The 18220-nt window shown below is 38.3% G+C and overlaps 2 protein-coding genes across 4 annotated transcripts; one reads left to right on the top strand and one right to left on the bottom strand.

Annotated features, from left to right (window-relative positions):
• The first annotated feature begins 292 nt into the window (after positions 1 to 292).
• LOC148430080 (uncharacterized) lies at positions 293 to 3650 on the top strand. Of its 3 annotated transcripts, none has more exons than XM_088409314.1 (5): positions 293 to 679; positions 764 to 854; positions 1486 to 1721; positions 1824 to 2008; positions 2757 to 3650. In XM_088409314.1, exons 1-5 carry the CDS (start codon positions 593 to 595, stop codon positions 3532 to 3534), a joined length of 1377 nt encoding a protein of 458 aa, XP_088265440.1. In that variant the 5' UTR covers positions 293 to 592; the 3' UTR covers positions 3535 to 3650. The 3 variants fall into 3 exon arrangements, with proteins under 3 accessions (XP_088265440.1, XP_088265377.1, XP_088265295.1); XM_088409251.1 differs by having other exon boundaries at positions 293 to 854; positions 1486 to 1556; positions 1626 to 1721; XM_088409169.1 differs by having other exon boundaries at positions 293 to 854.
• Positions 3651 to 3901: 251 nt separating this feature from the next.
• On the bottom strand, positions 3902 to 11225 carry LOC148430079 (uncharacterized). The gene is made up of 13 exons (XM_088409051.1): positions 10829 to 11225; positions 9992 to 10111; positions 9602 to 9864; positions 9462 to 9516; positions 9145 to 9383; positions 8945 to 8992; positions 8469 to 8506; positions 7894 to 7981; positions 7185 to 7399; positions 6778 to 7045; positions 6486 to 6640; positions 5099 to 5337; positions 3902 to 4317 (listed from the first exon to the last, which is right to left on the bottom strand). Exons 1-13 carry the CDS (start codon positions 10992 to 10994, stop codon positions 4067 to 4069), a joined length of 2145 nt encoding a protein of 714 aa, XP_088265177.1. The 5' UTR covers positions 10995 to 11225; the 3' UTR covers positions 3902 to 4066.
• Between the last annotated feature and the right edge of the window lie 6995 nt (positions 11226 to 18220).

The raw sequence follows: 18220 nt of genomic DNA, 5'->3' as shown, positions 1-18220 counted from the left end.
TTGATATCAAGCTAGTGAGCGCTTGTAAGCACTTGATATCAAGCTAGTGGGCGTTCTTAGGCTTGATATCAAGCTAGTGGGCGTTCTTAGGCTTGATATCAAGCTAGTGGGCGCTCTTAGGCTTGATATCAAACTAGTGGGCGTTCTTAGCCTTGATATCAAGCTAGTGAGCACTTGTAGGCTTGATATCAAGCTAGTGAGCGCTTGTAAGCACTTGATATCAAGCTAGTGGGCGTTCTTACACTTGATATCAAGCTAGTGAGCGCTTTTAGGCGCTTGATATCAAGCTAGTGGGCGCCTTAGGCTTGATATCAAGCTAGTGGGCGTTCTTAGGCTTGATATCAAGCTGGTGGGCGTTCTTAGGCTTGATATCAAACTAGTGGGCGTTCTTACACTTGATATCAAGCTAGTGAGCGCTTGTAGGCTTGATATCAAGCTAGTGAGCGCTTGTAAGCGCATGATATCAAGTTAGGAACGTGTGCGATGGTTTCCTATTGGCTGTCCATTTCAAAACAGATGACAGTCATCCTTCCAATCAAAGCCAACCCCACAAGTTTGAAATTTTCTAGCCCCCCCTTCTTTTTGAATAAACATGGCGGACAGCGTACTGACTCGTGTCAGGCGAAGGTGCAGAGCAATAGAGAGAGCTTATCATCAAGGTTCTGCTGGTGGAAGTGAAGTACGCGCTCTAAACATTTCCATTGCTAATTTAAGAAGAGTTCGTGACCACATTAGCAGAGAGACTAATCAAAATTTGATTCAGGCCTTGACAGAGCTCAGGTCTTTCATTCGTGCACACTCGACCAGGAGGGATGCACATGTTGGTTTTCATGTGGCACAACGTTTGCTTCAAGGTAAATTTGCTATAATTCTTATTTCCATTCGTATTTTCTTTTTATTGTAGCTAAATACTTTATGTGTTTGACTAATCAATTGTTGTGCAATTACATCCAGTAAATTAACTTCAAACATCATTCTTTTCAATAGTGTAGTAGGAGTTTTCTTTTAAAGGGATAATGTGTAAGACTTTGTCCGTTTTTAATCAAAAAGAGAATTAAATTATTGTATAAAAATGTTTAAAAACTTGCAAATGTATGTGTTCTTTATGACCACCAGCAGGTTTTAAATACAATCATAGGTCAAGTTATCATTAAATGATTGACCCTATCCCTTTAAATTAGCTCTAAATACAGTATTTGAACTGTTAGGTAACACAATGGTTCAACACTTTCAAACATGTTTAAACTGTCAACGACTCATACCCAAGTAGTCAAATTAGTTTTTTCTTTTTAAATCTTTATGACAAAAATATTCTGGGAAAATAACTGCTAGTGTGGATTATAAAATAATTGTTGGTCTGGATAATAAAATTGCTGCATATCTATTAATGTACAAGTAAATAAGACATACGTGGATATACGGGATATAAAAATGTATTGAGTCATTTGTCGGTGTTACTCTCCTTTTATTTACATTCCTACGTAGGCAATCGAGGGAGACCATCCCTTGACATTTCCAGGGATGAAATTGAACTGCTCCTCACTCAAGGATTTACAGTGAGATGCATAGCAAAAATTTTGGGCTGTTCCTCCTCATATCTTCATAAAAAAATGAGTTCTTTTCAGCTTTCAACCAGAAACAGATTTACTTCCATTGATGATGTTGACCTAGAAGAGCATGTCAGAAGATTGCACAACCAATTTCCAAGATCAGGCTCAGAAGTAAGCACACTGCAATAGTTCCCTTGTACATGTACGTCATATCATTATTTCCAGTGTGAAAGTAAAGATTCTTCATGATGTTGAATTATGAACCTATTTCAGATGATGCGAGCATATCTACGTGCGAATGGGATTGTAGTACAGAGAAAAAGAGTTCGAGAAATTCTCAACCGTATTGACCCAACTGCTGCAGCCCAGAGATGGAGCCAGACAGTGGCTCGAAGAACTTACTATGTGCCGTTTCCTAATAGTCTGTGGCACATAGATGGTCATATGCGTCTCATTCGGTAATAAGGCATAATTTCTTGCATTCCTCTGCACTTGTGAGAGCTATATTAAAAATGTTATTGTAAGGGCCATGCAGATGAATTATTTCATAATTTCTAGTTGTATAGCTAAATTTCTCAAGCTACAGACTTGCTTCCGGGGGCTCGAGTCCCCTACAACATCATCTCTGCCAGTAGCGCGTCACATCAGATGAAGCAGAAAAAAAAAAAAACTTAAAAAGTAAAACTGGGACACAAAAAGTAAGATTAGTCCAATCATTTTCATAACAAGGCCATTGTGTGTCTACCAGTTATGTTAACACCTGGGTTCATTGGAATGTGAGTTGGTCAGTAAATTTACCCAAAGGGTAATGGACAGATTTCATGGAAATCTTCAGCAACTAACCACACTGTAAACATGAACAAGTACTTATATTTTTGGGAATGGTTTGGCGCGCCATCTGAATGTAAGAATATTAAAATCTGATTACTAGAACTATACTGAGTTGAGCCTCCCTAAAGACTAAGACTAAAACTAAAGTATGTATACCAGTAGTGGTATTCACGCCTTACTGGAAGGAAGGTTGTACTATTGCAGGATTATTTATCACAGGTGGTATCGTTGGTGGAAGTCTTCACTCTATGAGTGCTTTTTAAATTAATCATTTTATACAAAATATTAAAATAACACTTTAATACTAATGTAATATGTAATTATTTTCTTGTAATTCATCCAGTTTTCCCTTTACTGTACATTTATGTTTTACAGGTGGGGCTTTGTGACACATGCTGGTATTGATGGTAATTCCAGGCTAATAACATACCTCAACTGCAGCACAGACAACACAGCTTTGACAGTGTTGAAATATTTTGTCCAAGCCACTTGCTTGTATGGGTTACCCTCCAGAGTAAGATCAGACCACGGTGGGGAAAACACTTTGGTTGCTCTTTTAATGAACCTTTTGCAGGGGGAAGGACATACAAGGCACATTACAGGCAAGTCTGTACATAACCAACGTATAGAACGCCTTTGGAGGGATGTTTTCCACCAGGTTGTGAACTACTTTTACTTACTTTTCTATTCATTTGAAGATGAACAAATATTGAACCCTGACAATCACATTCACAAAATGGCCTTACAAGTAGTGTTCAAGCCAGAAATTCAAAACAAACTAGATATATTCCGATGTGCTTGGAACAACCATAAAATAAGAACAGCAAACAACCGTACTCCAACACAAATTTGGATGGAGGGCATGTTAGCCAACAGTGATCATGAATCAACAGCTGTCAACAACGTCTTTGGCGATGACCCTTACAGTAACGAAAATTTGGAAACTGGTTTGGCAAGACATGGCATACAGCTCAATCAAATACGACAAAACAGTGAAGACCTTGAGCGATCAGTGATTGTGTCACAGCCACTCAACAACCTGAGTCCTGAACAACAACATGATGTTCACAATTCAATAAATGGAATATTAGACCTGAAGGAAAAGTATGTGGTGTGTGCGAGAGAGATTGGAAACATTTTAAACAGAACATAATGTAATGCCTGACAATTATTGAGTTACAAAAATCGCACAAAAATCGATTTAGAGCACAGAAAAACGATGAGCATGCAATGACAGGAGTATGAGCGAGCGCCAATGGCTTTTGAGCACAGGCAAAAAAGTCGCTCAATCAAAATTCGTTTTTGCTCGCTTGCGATAGCCGTCCCTCCCTCGCTCAACATCATGCTCGCTCACCATCAAGCTCTTGCTCACTCGAGTTGTCTTCTCCGCACGCTCGATGTTGAGCAAGCGCAGCAGCATGATGTTACACGAGTGATGGAGGGCTGTTGCAAGCAAGAGCAAGATGTTGGCGAGGGACGGACGGCTATCGCGAGCGAGCAAAATGGAATTTTGAGCGAGCAACTTCTTTGCCTGTGCTCAAAATCCATCGGTGCTCGCTCAAACTCTTCTAAATACTTTTTTCAGCGCTTAAAATCTTTTAGCGTGCTCAATTTCTTTCTGTGCTCAAAAATCTTATTTTTGTGCACTCGCGCTTGTGGCACAAATGTAACTCAACAGACAATGACTACACCTTTCCAAATCCCAAAGAGTCTCCAATTGCCTGGGAAAGCATCTGATGCAGTTCCTCCTCTTGTGTAACCCCTCTTGGAAGGTACAGGCACATAAGGCAAGTTGATGAATAGGGCAAACGACGCATGCCCTCCACCTGGTCATAAAAGTCGATGGAGAGTTTTCTTTGAAAGCCCAGAGCAGGAACTTCATCTGCTCCAGTGATAAAAACCAGAAGGTCTTCAAATCTTGTTTCTGTCAATTTATCTGCCGTGAAAAAGTAAATCAATGTGTCATTTGTATTTCCAATGTAAGATCGGGACAGCATGTGTGTATTCCTACCTGGCCTGATATCAGGTCTGTGATCATAAGTTTAAAATAAAAAGTTATATTTGATGAACAACAATTCTGAATGACCCAAGTTTTTGCTTTGTCCTGAAATGGCAAAAATATCTAGTGGTGGAAAAAATTAAGTTTAAACTTTGCTTCATTTGCTTCATTTTTTTGGGAGGGGGCGGGGCTTTCTTCAAGGCACTGTTATTTTAAAGTGGGGATAAGAAAGGTAGTTGTGCTTCCATATGGAGGACTGAAACTGTCAAAATGTAATAATTAAATGTAACATTCAATAATTAGGTGTTAAGTGTAATAAAATGTTTCATAAATTTATTGTCATTAATATTTAATTATTTTAATGTTTTATTCAATTTTATTTGTTCATCAACAAAAATGGTTTCTTCAATTATTGACACATTCAATCAACAAAACTTTTACTTTGACAAATTTAATAAACTCATTTTTATCGACACTTTCATTTAATTATAGAATGGTACATTGATTTCTTGAATTTTGGCACTTTGTGTCCTCCAAACATAACACTGTAAAACAGTAAGTGCCATAAGAGCAAAAAGTACAACTCATTTATTAAACGTCTTCAAGCGACATTTTTCTTTCACTAAAAATAGCCGACAATAACATTACGGACTACCAAAGTAGTTTAGATATTAAGTGTGACATTTTTTTGGGTGCAACAAAGACTAAATTACAATACCTTCAATCATATTGAGAACCATTTCCCAGCTGTAGATGGTGTCCTCTTCTGCCTGCCGATGGTTTGTTCCTCTGGGACTGTAATTGTAAGTTAGAATGGCTTTAAAGGCTTCTTTTGACAGAGGTTCCTGCATGTTTGTGAATAAAGGCAAGAAGGCAATCCAGTTTTGCTTCACAAGGTCCCACAAATCCCCAAATGCATTAATGCCCTCTGTGAATTGGTGTATCATCTTGGCTGTTCTATAACACAACAGAGAGAACACAAGCAGACCATTTTAGTGTGTAAAAGTTGTGAATCACTAATTTGAGTATTTCAAATAGGAAAGAATAAGTGACACAAAATTCATATAAATATATGTGGTCACACAAATGTCAGAAGTACAGGGGTTCCACCATGTTCCTCCATTTCGTAGGCCAATCATTTTGAACATTTTTGTTGGAATGACCTCCAATTTTTACAGCTTGTTTAGAAATGTTTCATGTTTTCGAGTGTAATGTTTGGCAGTTCTGTCTTTTCAGTTTAAGATATGCCGTTCACTTCAAAAGAAAGGGCATTTTCCATCTGATTTATTTCCCTGGGTTTTTGTGAAAGGACTAGTCTTCATACCGCCTCTTCTAGCTAACAATGAAGAACTGAAACAGAGAATTACAGCTGCACTGGAAACTGTTACCGAAGACATGCTACGGCGCGTTTGGCCCTGCTCGAGTACCGACTATACGTGTGCAGTCACAGGCGGTGCTTATATTGAACATTTATGAAAATCTGTCATAGAACCAACAAATATTTGTACCTTTCTTTCCGAGGTATGGGCATTTAGAATGGGGTCAACCATTTTGGAACACCCTGCATGTTAACAATAGCTTGTAGGTTTTTGTTGCCAGATCTGGACAGAACTATACTCCCATTCAGGGACGTTCAAAGACAATTTCTTAAAATTAGTACCAGTGTGCGTACTCATCTCTTGAGTAGTCAGCAAAACCTGTAGCACTTTTGATACATTGAATTTCCCAAACAGATTGCAGTTCTGAAGAAAGACCTCTATATGGCGAGTTAGTACTTTTTACAATTACATCAAAATATAAGCTATGTTACAACTGATACTCAGGTTGGAGCATCTCTTGTAACATCAAGATTATTATTCCCCTGCTGACAATTTGTGACAGTTGGAGAATTTTTTATAATGCCGAACCTTCTGCCAACCTCTGTCCAAGAAAACAAATACATACAATTTTGTCATAGATACAGAATGTTTGAAGATGTAATATTCTAAATCTTTTTTATATGTAAAAAGAGAAGTTACTAATGTTTACATATTAACATTACTTCTATGTAGTGACAGCGTAATGTAAGCTGATGGACGATGATGGGCGGGTGCAGATGTTTTTACCTGAGAAAGATGTAATGCTTTACCACATATGCATAGATTTTTGGTATGTCTTCAACTTTTGAAGTAAATATTCCTGGGAAGCCACACTCAGAAATCCAATCTCCCAAGTCATTGACTAGTGTTGTCAGGTCTTCAGTTGTCTTGCATTGTTGAATCTAAAGAGAAACATTAGTGGGAACAAGGCAGCTAAGACTCAAATTGACATTTGTTTTAAATAATTAATTGCAACAACTGGTAGCATTTCAATTCTTCACACATCATAAAACATGTTTACATTATCATCATTATGTACCCTCTTGACTTTGCTTTGCACCTCTGGGTCAGGCAGCACATGCCAGTCAAATTGCTCCAGTGGTGGCTCCCGGCCGCACATCAACTGGAAGAGGCAAGGATCCAGGGCCTTGATGCATGGGCCACTATGTGCAACTGACCAAGCAATAAGGTTGCCACATCTGAAATATTTTTTCTGATCAAGAGCTGCTTGATCATAACTAAAGAAAAGCTGGCCAGCCTTTCCCTCAAAAACTCCAAGAGAGGTCTGTACTTCTATCATCAGGAGCCTAAGGAAAAAAAAATAAAAATCAACAAGAATCATTCTTCTTCTGAAGCATTTATCCTTATATGTGCTTGAGCACAGTTTACCAGAACATATGTACAGTGTACAAGTAAAATATTCATAATTACTGCTGGTGTTCAGACCTGAAAAACTCTCGTTGTGGTCCCCCCATATCATCTGCATCTTCTCCGACAAACTCAATGTGTGGCAAATGGGTCCAACAAAAGCTCACTCTGGAGAGTGCTTTAATGGAACTCTCCAGAAGCTTGCTCCTTCTGACACAAATAGTGGCAATAGAGTTGCCAGAAATGTGGTCCTCTTGAAAATTCCTCAAAATAGTGGCAAGATCGACTTCTTCCTAATATATATTAAAAGAACAGTACATCATAAATGAATGGAGAATGTCAGAAAGTGACTAAATCATTCCTTCCATTCATAAAAACACCTGCAAGACACACCCACAAAACGATCTGTTTGAAATGCTGCCATCAGGCAGACGCTACAGACTGGCAAACAGCTTCTACCCACAAGCCATCCGGATTCTCAAAAAATCTCTCATGAACTAATCTGCCTCCTACTGCAGGCATAAAACAATGTATTGCACTAAAGGTTTTGCACTACATATTCTGCACTACATTATTAGCACTATTGTCTCTGTCTGTTGTTTATTGATATGTATTGCTATTTATTACTACGGTATTTATTTATTGCTAGATTATGGAATGTAGTCTGCTGCTCGAGAAAGTGAATAGAATAAGAATTTCATTGTGTGGTATTACTATACATAGGGCAATAAATCTTGAATCGCTTGAAAAAGCATTCTATGTTCTGTAAAAAGATAATATAACTTACTGATGGAGGACTGTTATTTTCAAAAGGAAGGAGGTCATCATCTTCCTCATCTTCTGTATCATCAATAAAAAAGTCATTGACAGGACACCTAAAAATTGAACATTACATTACACAAGTAAATTGTGACGGTATATAATCAGTTATGAACACAAGTGAACTTGTAACAAAAAGTGAAAGTGCTACAAACTGAGAGGTAGTCACGTTACAGGTTAACTGTATTTAAAAAACGTAATTACACCGGAATACTGAAATCCCAAACCATTTGCATAGCACAGGTACGGCATTGTGATTTTTTTTTTAATTTATTGTGATTCCATTCATTGAAGCGTATCTCTTTCATTTCTAGTTTAATGATGTGATCATGTACACAGATCAATACTGACTACTCATGTATGTATTTGCTTTCTGTGTTTTTCATATAGAAGACTTTCTCATACCCATTAAATGTTCATTAAGGACAGAAACTCTGGAGTGTTATAAGTGAAGAACGTTTAGCTATCTGTCAATGTGCACGGTTCAGGACAGTCATTAAGCAGAATTCAGTACCACATCATCTTTTGGGACCAATACAATACCTGTTAATTGGTTCCAAACGTGTTCTTCTGTAAAACACCTTGAAAAGTACAAAGTGTTACATGTGATGAGGTCATAAAAATATAAATACATATGACTATTTTCGAAACATACTCATTATTAGGAATGTCCTCATCACAATTTTTGCACCCACCCTTTACATGGCTTTTGGACCAGTGGACAAAAACAAGTAAGACATTTAAACGCTTTTGTTGGGTTTGGTTGGTTACACATCAGTTATTCCAGGTGCGTATTAAATTATAGCAACGGGCCCCCGTTCCGCACTAAAATGTTTGTAATTTGAGAAAAGATTTTTTGGGAAATACTGTGTGTATATATATATATATATATATATATATATATATATATATATATATACTCATACTCATATATATATATACTCACAATACTCACAAATTGAGAACAGGACATCCCTACTCAGTAAGACAAATTTAATAATTATCACTACATAAATTACCTCTGGGGTCCCGGCATTCAGCCACTGTTCAGAATCCAAACTTGACTCCTGCTGGCAAGAGTTAGATGACCTTAAATCCAAATGGTCTTTTTTTTTCCACTGAAAGGGCAACTTTCAAACTCCAGATATTACCATTCACAATTTTTTCAGTCTGAATTTTCAATAACATATAAAATACAGTATTGTGTACAAATACTTACGAGTAGAGGGTTCAAGCCTGTGCTTGATGAGCTTCTATCATTGTCCATAGATGAAGAGGAAGCCATGGCATTAGGCAAAGACTGAGAACTCGCCTCAGAATTGGCTGTGATAAAAGACAAGGGCACTGGTCCTGCAGGCTCCATGGCCTGAGAAAGTCCAGAGGAGGCAGGAGATCCAATGGTTGATGATGCTGATGGGGATTGAAATAGAGTATTGGGTGAGCTCTCAGGTCTGGAGGCTGTTGAGGTAGCGGTGGACGAAACAATCAATGTTGCGGATGCTGAAGGACGAGAAAAAGACTGGGACACACTCTCACCTCCAGTTGGCTGGGATGTCTCTGGTCCAGCATGAATACGTTCAGATTCAGTGATCTGCGTTGACAACACATGAGATCTTATTAGTCAGTCACTCTGCTTAATGATCCAAAAAGAATGTTTAACCAATTCAAAGACTAACCTCTAACGGCAGTGTAATGTTGCTTGCAGGAATAATATATAATCTGCTTCGGCCAACAGCTCTTCGGATGTCAGATACTGTATTTGCCTGAATTTTACTCAGAAGCCTACATTTATTAGCTCTTGCCAGGTGAAATCCAATCACATTGAGGCTTACTGAGGGGTAGCTTTGGCAGATGTAATTATTTAACTCTTGGAGAGTCCAAGACAACTGAACATAACAGCTGGGTGAGTTTCCTCCTTGAAGTTCATGACCTGGGACGCCTGAAGTAAAAAAAAAAAAAAAAAAAAAAAAAAAAACAACCCTCAAAAATATTATATCAGTACTAGTTTAAAGTAACTTACAATCTATTTGATTAGGTTATTTGTTTAGCACATATATATACCTTACCCAAACCAATTTTGCTTAGTTTGCAGCATTCTGTATAAGATGGAAGGGAAGAAGCATCAGAGGATGGCAAAAGGAAGAGCCTTACTCGCCAGACTCCATTTGCAGGTGTTGATTGTGTGTCTGTAAAGAAACAAAACATCGTATTGATACACAACTATCAGTAGTACTTTTGGCAAATTGGGCTATTTTAGTCTCAACATTGCCAACAACATTTGGCCTAACAAGTCACAGGTTTCCCTTCACATCACTATCTGCATTACTTTCAGTATAACCAGTTTCAGAGTAAAAAAATCAAAGGCAGAACATATGACATGACTGGATTAATATATGTCAAAATGATATTTTATACTGAGTAGAACGCATCTTGAAAATTGGATGAAGCGTTTTGGAAGAAGTAAGCTTTTTTTTTTTTTTTTAGAGGAAAACATTTATTTGGGGGGTATACCTTGTATATGAAAATCTGGTCAAAACGCTACTTGGCATAATAGCATTGGTTCTTAACTTTGATCGAACCCCTCAAATGTCTTGTGTAAATTCGTTGAAGCGTTCCTCATTGTTTGCCAACTCACCGAACCCCAACCCAGGTTAACATTCACTGAATCTGAGAAAGAGTATAACGGTCATGTCTCTACATACCCCAACAAAAATGCACACATTAATTCACGTGACCGTAGTCTGTTCTATTATAACCTTGCAGTATTTCTTGTGAAAAATCCTCATGTAAAGGCCCCTATTAGCATACACATATCTTTAGTTTTAGCTTATGTCCTTACCTCCTTGTCACGTTGCTACTACTGTCTAGCAATTAGCCAATTAGCTAAGTAACCTTATACTTACCAGACGACAGGCGTGCTCTTCGTCTCCTAAAAGTGCGTCTTGTGGCTTGTAAGACATTAGTGTCGTCCATCTGTGTTGCCAGCTCTCTTCTGGCAACATCCAGTGCATTCCAAACACGATTTATGACATCGGAAAAATTTGGTTCATTCTCTGATGCGACGTTCATCTCTGCGTTGAATAAGTGGCCGCGCCAAATATTATTTTTGCGTAGTTGAATCCGTTGTGTCTACTGCCATCGAGTGGTCGGCATTTGTCTATACCAGGGGTGTCAAACATGTTTCAACCGTGGGCCAAAGTGTACTTCATGTTTATGTCGGAAGGCCGTTATGACTCTGAAGTTAAATCAATTTTAAATATGATTGTCACGCATGTACCTATGCGTGAAATCAGAGGCCAGTTAAAACTGTTCAAAATGGTGATTAGTCATAGAAAATGCTTGTTGTGTCCTAAAAAACTTTTTAAAGTTAAAGACAATGTGAAAACTTGGTATTTTAGTCAGAATATTTAAGTCATAAATAGCATTCCGCGGGCCACATAGAATGATGTGGCGGGCCGGGTTTGGCCCCCAGGCCTTGAGTTTGACACAGGTGGTCTATACTGTACGGTATGGTAAACAGGCATAGGGAAAAAAAGACCACCACTTTCTTCAATTTTATGTTCATTATAATTGCATAGTTAGTACATAAAAGAAGAAGAAAAAACAGCTCCTAACAGATGAATGCATTTAGTGAGACATTATACAAAGGTTTTATTGATAATAACCAAAATCATGTCACAAGTTCGGCCATAATTTGCTCATGTACAGCCAAATAGGGTGCTGTTAGGCATTTTGATATTTTCTTTATAAATATATGCGTTTAAACGGTTCTATCATCACTACTTTCATTTCAAATGGTTCGGGTGCTCAAGGGTTAAAGCCTCGAGGCATGTCAACTGAATAGTGACCAATGAGCATTCTTGTCCCGCCTACTTCATTTGCATGCAGCCCACTGGTGATACGTGTGGCATTCGTGTCACACCAGTGGAATCAACGGCCACATGTTACGGTGTACATGTTCACTAGTAAGGGTCAAACGCCCACTAGTTGCACTAGTCACGTTTTTATTTGACTTAGTATTTAAGTTGTGTTTTAAAAATCGATCACTAGTAAACTAGTAAGGCATATAATGTCGACTAGTAACACTAGTTGGGATTTTCACAACCTTACTAGCTGACTAGTGAGGCTCAAAACGTTAACTAGTTCACTGGTAAACCTGAAGATATTCACTAGTTGTACTAGTTGGCCTCATTTTGACCTTACTTGTTTACTAGTGAAACACATGTTTTTTTACCAGTGACACTAGTTGAGGCCAGGGTTACTCACTAGTTTACTAGTGACACGGATTTTCATCTCACTAGTTAACTAGTGGATTAACTAGTGGACATTTTGTCTCACTAGTCACACCCAGATATGAACTTGTGAAAGATTTGGTCAAACATGTTTGACATTTTCCCTACATGTAGGGCTTTTCTTTTCACTAGTTGACCCTTATGCAGTACTACTGAGCAATAATGCACAACTAGTACAACAAATGTTTAACATGTAGACATTTTAGTTGTACTTGTTAATGTATTGGGCAAACTAGCTGTCATTTACACAGTGCAAGTTTAACAAAATTTCTTACAAGTTGGAGCATGTGCACCACTAGTGAACTTGTAATGTGTTGTAAGATGCAAACATGTGCATTGGTCAAATTTGATTTTTTCAACTTGTAAACAACTTGCGTGCGCATGCCACCTAGTGCCAAATAGCGTCAAACATGCTCAATCAAAGTCCGTACAAGTTCAGTAATGAGCCTGACAAGTGAGACAAAATACCTTCCACTAGTTCGCTAGTGAGATGACAATCTGTGTCACTAGTAAACTAGTGAGTAACTCTGGCAATAAGTAGTGTTACTAGTAAGAAAATGTGTTTCACCAGAAAACAAGTAAGGTCAAAATGAGACCAACTAGTCCAACTAGTGGATATATTCAATTTACTAGTGAAGCAGTTCACATTTTGAGCCTCACTAGTTAGCATGTAAGGCCAAAAGAGGTTGCAAGTAGTCAAGCAATCTGTGTTTCAGCATTCACAAGTTAACATGTAACCCGTAAATGGCAGCCAAGTTAGCTAGCTGCAATTCTTCAGAACAGCTTGTAAGCTAGTGTCCAACATGCAAATAAAGTGGGTGGGCTAATAACAAAATCTAAATCCTGACTGGGGGATTGTAATTGTGTAGCCAATGGAATTTCAGGATGCAACATGTCTGCCCCACCTCCTCATTATTTTTGTGTAACTAGTTAACTAGTGAGCAGATTGGCATCCACTAGTTGTACTAGTGAGCATTTTGGGTTTCACTAGTATAACTAGTGAGATCAAACTGTCACACTAGTATAACAAGTGGATATTTGGCATGTCAGTAGTTAACTAGTAAGACATTTGACACTCACTAGTTCGATATCACGGGATGTAGGGGAGCACACTAGTTAACTTGTCAGTCAATTGTCTGTCACTAGTGTCACTAGTGAGTGTTCCAGCTCTCACTAGTGAGCTTGTGCTGCAAATCATAGGTCACTAGTTAACATGTTAGAATAAGCCACAGTTGACTTGTTAACATATGGCTGAAAATGAGTGACAAGGTAGAGTTTCTGTGCAACTTGTGTGACAAAGTGCACATCTAGTGTGGCTGAATGTCCAACTAGTGCTGGCAAAGACCGAGCTAGTGAAAAATGCAAATGGCTGATATCCATGATATCGAATAAATGCTCAAAAGGCTTGCCATACACGTGGGCCATAGTGACAATAGACATGCGCGGGACATGGAAAAAAAAATGCCAACTCCAAGGAGTTGAAATTCAAACAAATATATCTTGACCAAAAGGCTGATGTGCTACTCTACAGTAGTCATTTATTGTGATTGATTACATAAAGTTACATAAAGCATTCTCTGACTTTCATTTATAACTGCTAATATTATTTTTGCAATGCTCTTATTAGTATACTATGGTTTACACTTTGCAAATGAAATTAGGTTATAGAGGGTCCTTGGTGATTTTAGTTTGAAGTTGTGCTCCAGACAGTAGTGCTTTGAAATAGCCTTGGGTGTCCTTTAAAGTTTGGGACCGATCCCAAATGCCATCTGTTGGTGTGTAGAATTCAGTGCATTCACTTATAAATTCTGCTTAGCTTGAGACTCATTAGAAATGTATCTAAAGTTGATGAAGCCTTAGGGATCAAGCAGCTCGCGGGTTTGAAGAAGTGAGCAAACAATCTTGTCTTTCCTTTGACAACGCAAGAAGTCATGATCACAAAAATTGAGGGCGTATGAAATAATCTGTCAGCCCTAAGGCAAAAAGAAAACATCCCAATCCTTAAACCCTCTACTCCAGGGAAACGATTTACCAAATGCCCTTAACAGGTTAAAAAAAAATAGTTTTGAATGTTCTGGGTTGACACGGCAGTCTTGGCTTCCACATGAACCCAGTCACTTAGCAAGAAAAAGAGTTTTGGGACCGTATGAAAGGGAACTTTTTAAATGAGATGCATGATTACAGGCATTTGCCACCCTTTTGACCTTTTGAATGTGTAATCAGAGTTGGTAAGAAAGCATTCTTTAAAACTCAGCAGTTGGCTCAAGCGCACTTGGAGATAAATCACTGCAAAAGAAAATGTGACCCTGCTGTACCCTCCACCAGTGCAGAATCCATTTAACCTGGGAGGTAGGAAAGTGGTTGTCTGGCAAATGTAAGATTACTGGTTCAACACCTCCAAGATACTGAAAGTACAATAGCTAATACTCTTGATGCTGCATCATCATCGTGTTATTGTGTGTGTGCGTGTGTAGGTGTGTGTTTGAAAAAGCTCTTTTAAGTTTTATTTTGAAAATGGGGAATGGACAAGTTGCTCTACTTAATGTGGAGCTAACTCACACAAATCTTGGCCCTATATATGTTCACCCACTGCCAAAGTTTGATCTGAAATTCTTGTTTTCCTGTGTCAAACCTAGTGATGAGACAATGACGCTTCAACTTTGCTTTCTGAACCCAATTTCATTGTGTACCAGTTATACAATGACAATAAAGTTATTCTATTCTATTCATAAGCATGTCATTGTCCTGTGAGTCAAAGAAAACATTTCACAGCTAATATTTATAAAACAATTATGAAAACAAAAACAAAACAAAAAAAAATAAAATTAGGCTTTGCTTGCATTTGTAGTAACATCCTCCAGTAACGTTTAATGTCGGTAACGGTTCTCCTGTGTGCAGCTGTTACATATCCAAGCTTGTGTATTGTCATGAAAAGCAACATTGAGAAATTGAGTACGTGAGTGTGGAGAGCAGCCCATAATTCGTCACACATCATGAGGATGAGGAGGTGGAAGAGAGAGCTCATCTAGGCTGCCAGCCAACATCCCCAAGGCAACATAGAACACTGATGGACTCGATAAACTGGGACTTGGGGCTCAACAGCCGGCTGACAGAGTTCCAGTGCTTTGGAGGAAAAATAAACCTGGCTGATACCATCCTGGTGCTTTCTGCTCCACTTTGTGGAATGAGCCAGACTGGCTTTTCCAGGAACGATCAGTAAAAGAGTATAGTTGATGTCCATGCCTTGCTCGGCGTCTGTAATTGTGAAGAAAGCATGTGATGTGGTGCACATTTTTTTTACCAGTTGCACATGGCAAAACTGGACCACTTGGTGTCCAGTGATCATTGGTGTTGATTACAGTGGAGGAGGTCCTCTGTATATGGAAAAGTTTCGTTCCTGCTGTGATGCCTTAACTTGTGTTTCAGAATATACAGTATTGTAATTCATCACCAAAATATGACAATGTGGTCGAATGTCATTAGGATATCATTATTGCAGTAATTATTTGGATGAAAAAAAACGCCCAGTTCACAGTATAAATTATTATATTTATATATTCTAAGAAAATATTAAATATATAGTATTTTGTTATGTGAAAAGAGAATGGGCTTGACAAACTATAGCTTCATCTTACACATTTTTGTTTAGCAAATGGTAAAAAATGAAACAATCTATTTCTAAACCCTTATTCCATTGACATATGCACAACATGCTATAACCTACTGAATGTCTGTACATTATCAAGACAAGCTATTTAATGCTCAAAGTTATGAACGTTATTATTTTGATTAATATTTCTTTCAATTTGAATTTGATACTTCAGTATTCATTCATGTCCTAAAAATCTCAATACTTTTGTTTCAAATCCATTGAGATGTAGGTAAAACTTAACTGTATGGTGTTTAATTTTAAATCCATTGTGGTGTTTGCACACCATCAACTGTCTTGTTGTACAAATACCCCTGGTCCTAACTCTATGTCGGAGTTTACCATGATTCACCTTCTGGAGAAGAGGCAGAGATTTTAATCAGCCAAAGCAAATGTCTCTGTATCTCTCGGGGTCCAATGAAAAGGAATGTGCGAAGGCGTGGGTGGGTAGTAGGTTAGAATGAGGCATTCAGTCAATGACAGTGATGGGCCTTTTTCTATTTACCAGGTGGGGTTCAATGGAGGTAATCTTTGCTCCGAATGCCCTGCCAAAGACGCTACCATACTGTCTCCCACACTGAAACGTGATGAAAATGACCGGTGGGTGATGGAGATTGATTCAAAATAAACACGAGTGCTAATCAATATGGGCCAGTGTGCTGCCAACAAACGCAAGACAGCCTACACCCACCTACTGCTTACTCCAGGCTAAAGTTGTGTGCAATCATTCTGCCTGTGTGTAATTTATGATGAAGGTGTCATTTTCAGAATGATACGCCACGGATGAGGGAGCCCACTTCACAAGAAAAATAGAAATGTTCATCCCCATAAAGAAAAACAAATTTTCTGGGGTTCTGTGCGTCTTGATTGATCTGAGGGATGCCATAGAAACTACGAACAGAGTGCTGAATTAAAGTGGCTGTGAATGATAGATGAAATGAATAGAATATTTCAGGGCTTAGTTATGAAACTGAATTAGCATGCATTACACAAAGGGATTGTTTGACATTTGGGAAGTGTGCGCGCTTGTATGAAGCACAGTTACACAGTGATAGCACCCCCATACTCTGAATTAAAGCCAACTAACTCTATTTTTTCTTCATACAATTGAAAAAAGGTCAGTTATCGTGTCAGGGTTCGTGTCTTTTGTTTTTCAATTTTGTTAATGTTATGTTGTTATCAACCTGCAGATTTGCGTTCAAACTGCTTTAGCTGCCAATATTACGTATTCATTCAGGGTACTGTTCATACACTGGGCACGTGTAATGAATATGAATAGTAGCATTATGGATTCAAGTACGTCCATTTATTTCAGCCTTGAATGGTTTGGCCATACACATGGAAAAAAGTAGTTATCTATAAGTGGTTACCAAGGCAACGTAGCAGCAAAGAAATGTAATTATCAATAACGAATATCCGGCAGATCATTGCTCATCTGCACAAGAGTCATGGTGAGACGTTTCTTTTTCCATTTATATGCAAACAAAGATATTTCTTTGCTGTGTGAATGTGGAATATGATCTAATCTCAACATTTTAAATCATTTTTTTAGAATCATTTGAGCATTTTTTAATTAGCCACCGAATCTCTCACAGCAAGATGATTTTAAAATTGACATTGATTGAGGTCAAATTGGTATTGACTGAAATCATTTGAAATTGATCCATACGCAACACTGAACAATCGTAGAGCATGTCATTTTTGCCAATAATGTAGATAATCCTCTCCAGCGGGCCCTGCTTTATTTGCGCACCGAATACATTCTACTTTATTTATTCATTCATTTCCAAGTGGCCAAGTGCTGTCACTTTGATGAATGGGAGCTGGAAGTAGCCAATTGTTTCACTCGACAGGACAAGTCTTACATGCAATGAACTCAAATATCCTTCTTGTCAGAGGAGCACTGTCATTGTTGTGCTTTGTAGACGCTCATGTCACCGTTCCATTGTCTTCAGACACACTCTTTAAAGTCATTCTAACCCCCCCCTCCCTGAAGGAGATTTGACATTAGAATGAAGAATTGGGCGTGTTTGCTTCAATTTCATGTCTACTTCTATGAATGCTTGGCTCCAGGTGGCGATTATGCAGTCAGCTCCAGTGATTCAGGAGAGTAGCGAGAACTCAAGAAGCTGCTTTGGCTGAGTCTGTTTTTGACACTTTGATCAAATGGTCAGATGGTGATATATGAAAGGAAAATAGCACATCACACCATTGGTGCACTTGCAGGGATTACACTGTTAAAATAGCTGTTTCAGAATTGGAATTAGAAAATACAGTCCAAGTGAAAAGAGTGACAATAGACCTTAAAAGTATCTAAATGTGCTGCTGCCACAGTACACACCAATAAAATTCAT

Source organism: Hippichthys cyanospilos, chromosome 1, assembly GCF_059441005.1.
Source record: "Hippichthys cyanospilos isolate Australia breed blue-spotted pipefish chromosome 1, RoL_Hcya_1.0, whole genome shotgun sequence".
NCBI classification, from domain to species: Eukaryota; Metazoa; Chordata; class Actinopteri; order Syngnathiformes; family Syngnathidae; genus Hippichthys; species Hippichthys cyanospilos.
This window is presented reverse-complemented; position numbering and strand designations above follow the sequence as displayed.

Bases quoted from the DNA above. Each gene is read 5' to 3' on its own strand.
- LOC148430080 (XM_088409169.1), top strand. From the start codon at position 593: ATGGCGGACAGCGTACTGACTCGTGTCAGGCGAAGGTGCAGAGCAATA. The intron at 855-1,485 runs GTAAATTTGCTA...ATTCCTACGTAG, and splicing joins GGCACAACGTTTGCTTCAAG to GCAATCGAGGGAGACCATCC. The intron at 1,722-1,823 runs GTAAGCACACTG...AACCTATTTCAG, and splicing joins TTCCAAGATCAGGCTCAGAA to ATGATGCGAGCATATCTACG.
- LOC148430079 (XM_088409051.1), bottom strand. From the start codon at position 10,994: ATGAACGTCGCATCAGAGAATGAACCAAATTTTTCCGATGTCATAAAT. The intron at 10,112-10,828 runs GTAAGTATAAGG...GTTTCTTTACAG, and splicing joins AAGAGCACGCCTGTCGTCTG to ACACACAATCAACACCTGCA. The intron at 7,982-8,468 runs GTATTGTATTGG...TTCAATTTTTAG, and splicing joins CGTTTGGAACCAATTAACAG to GTGTCCTGTCAATGACTTTT.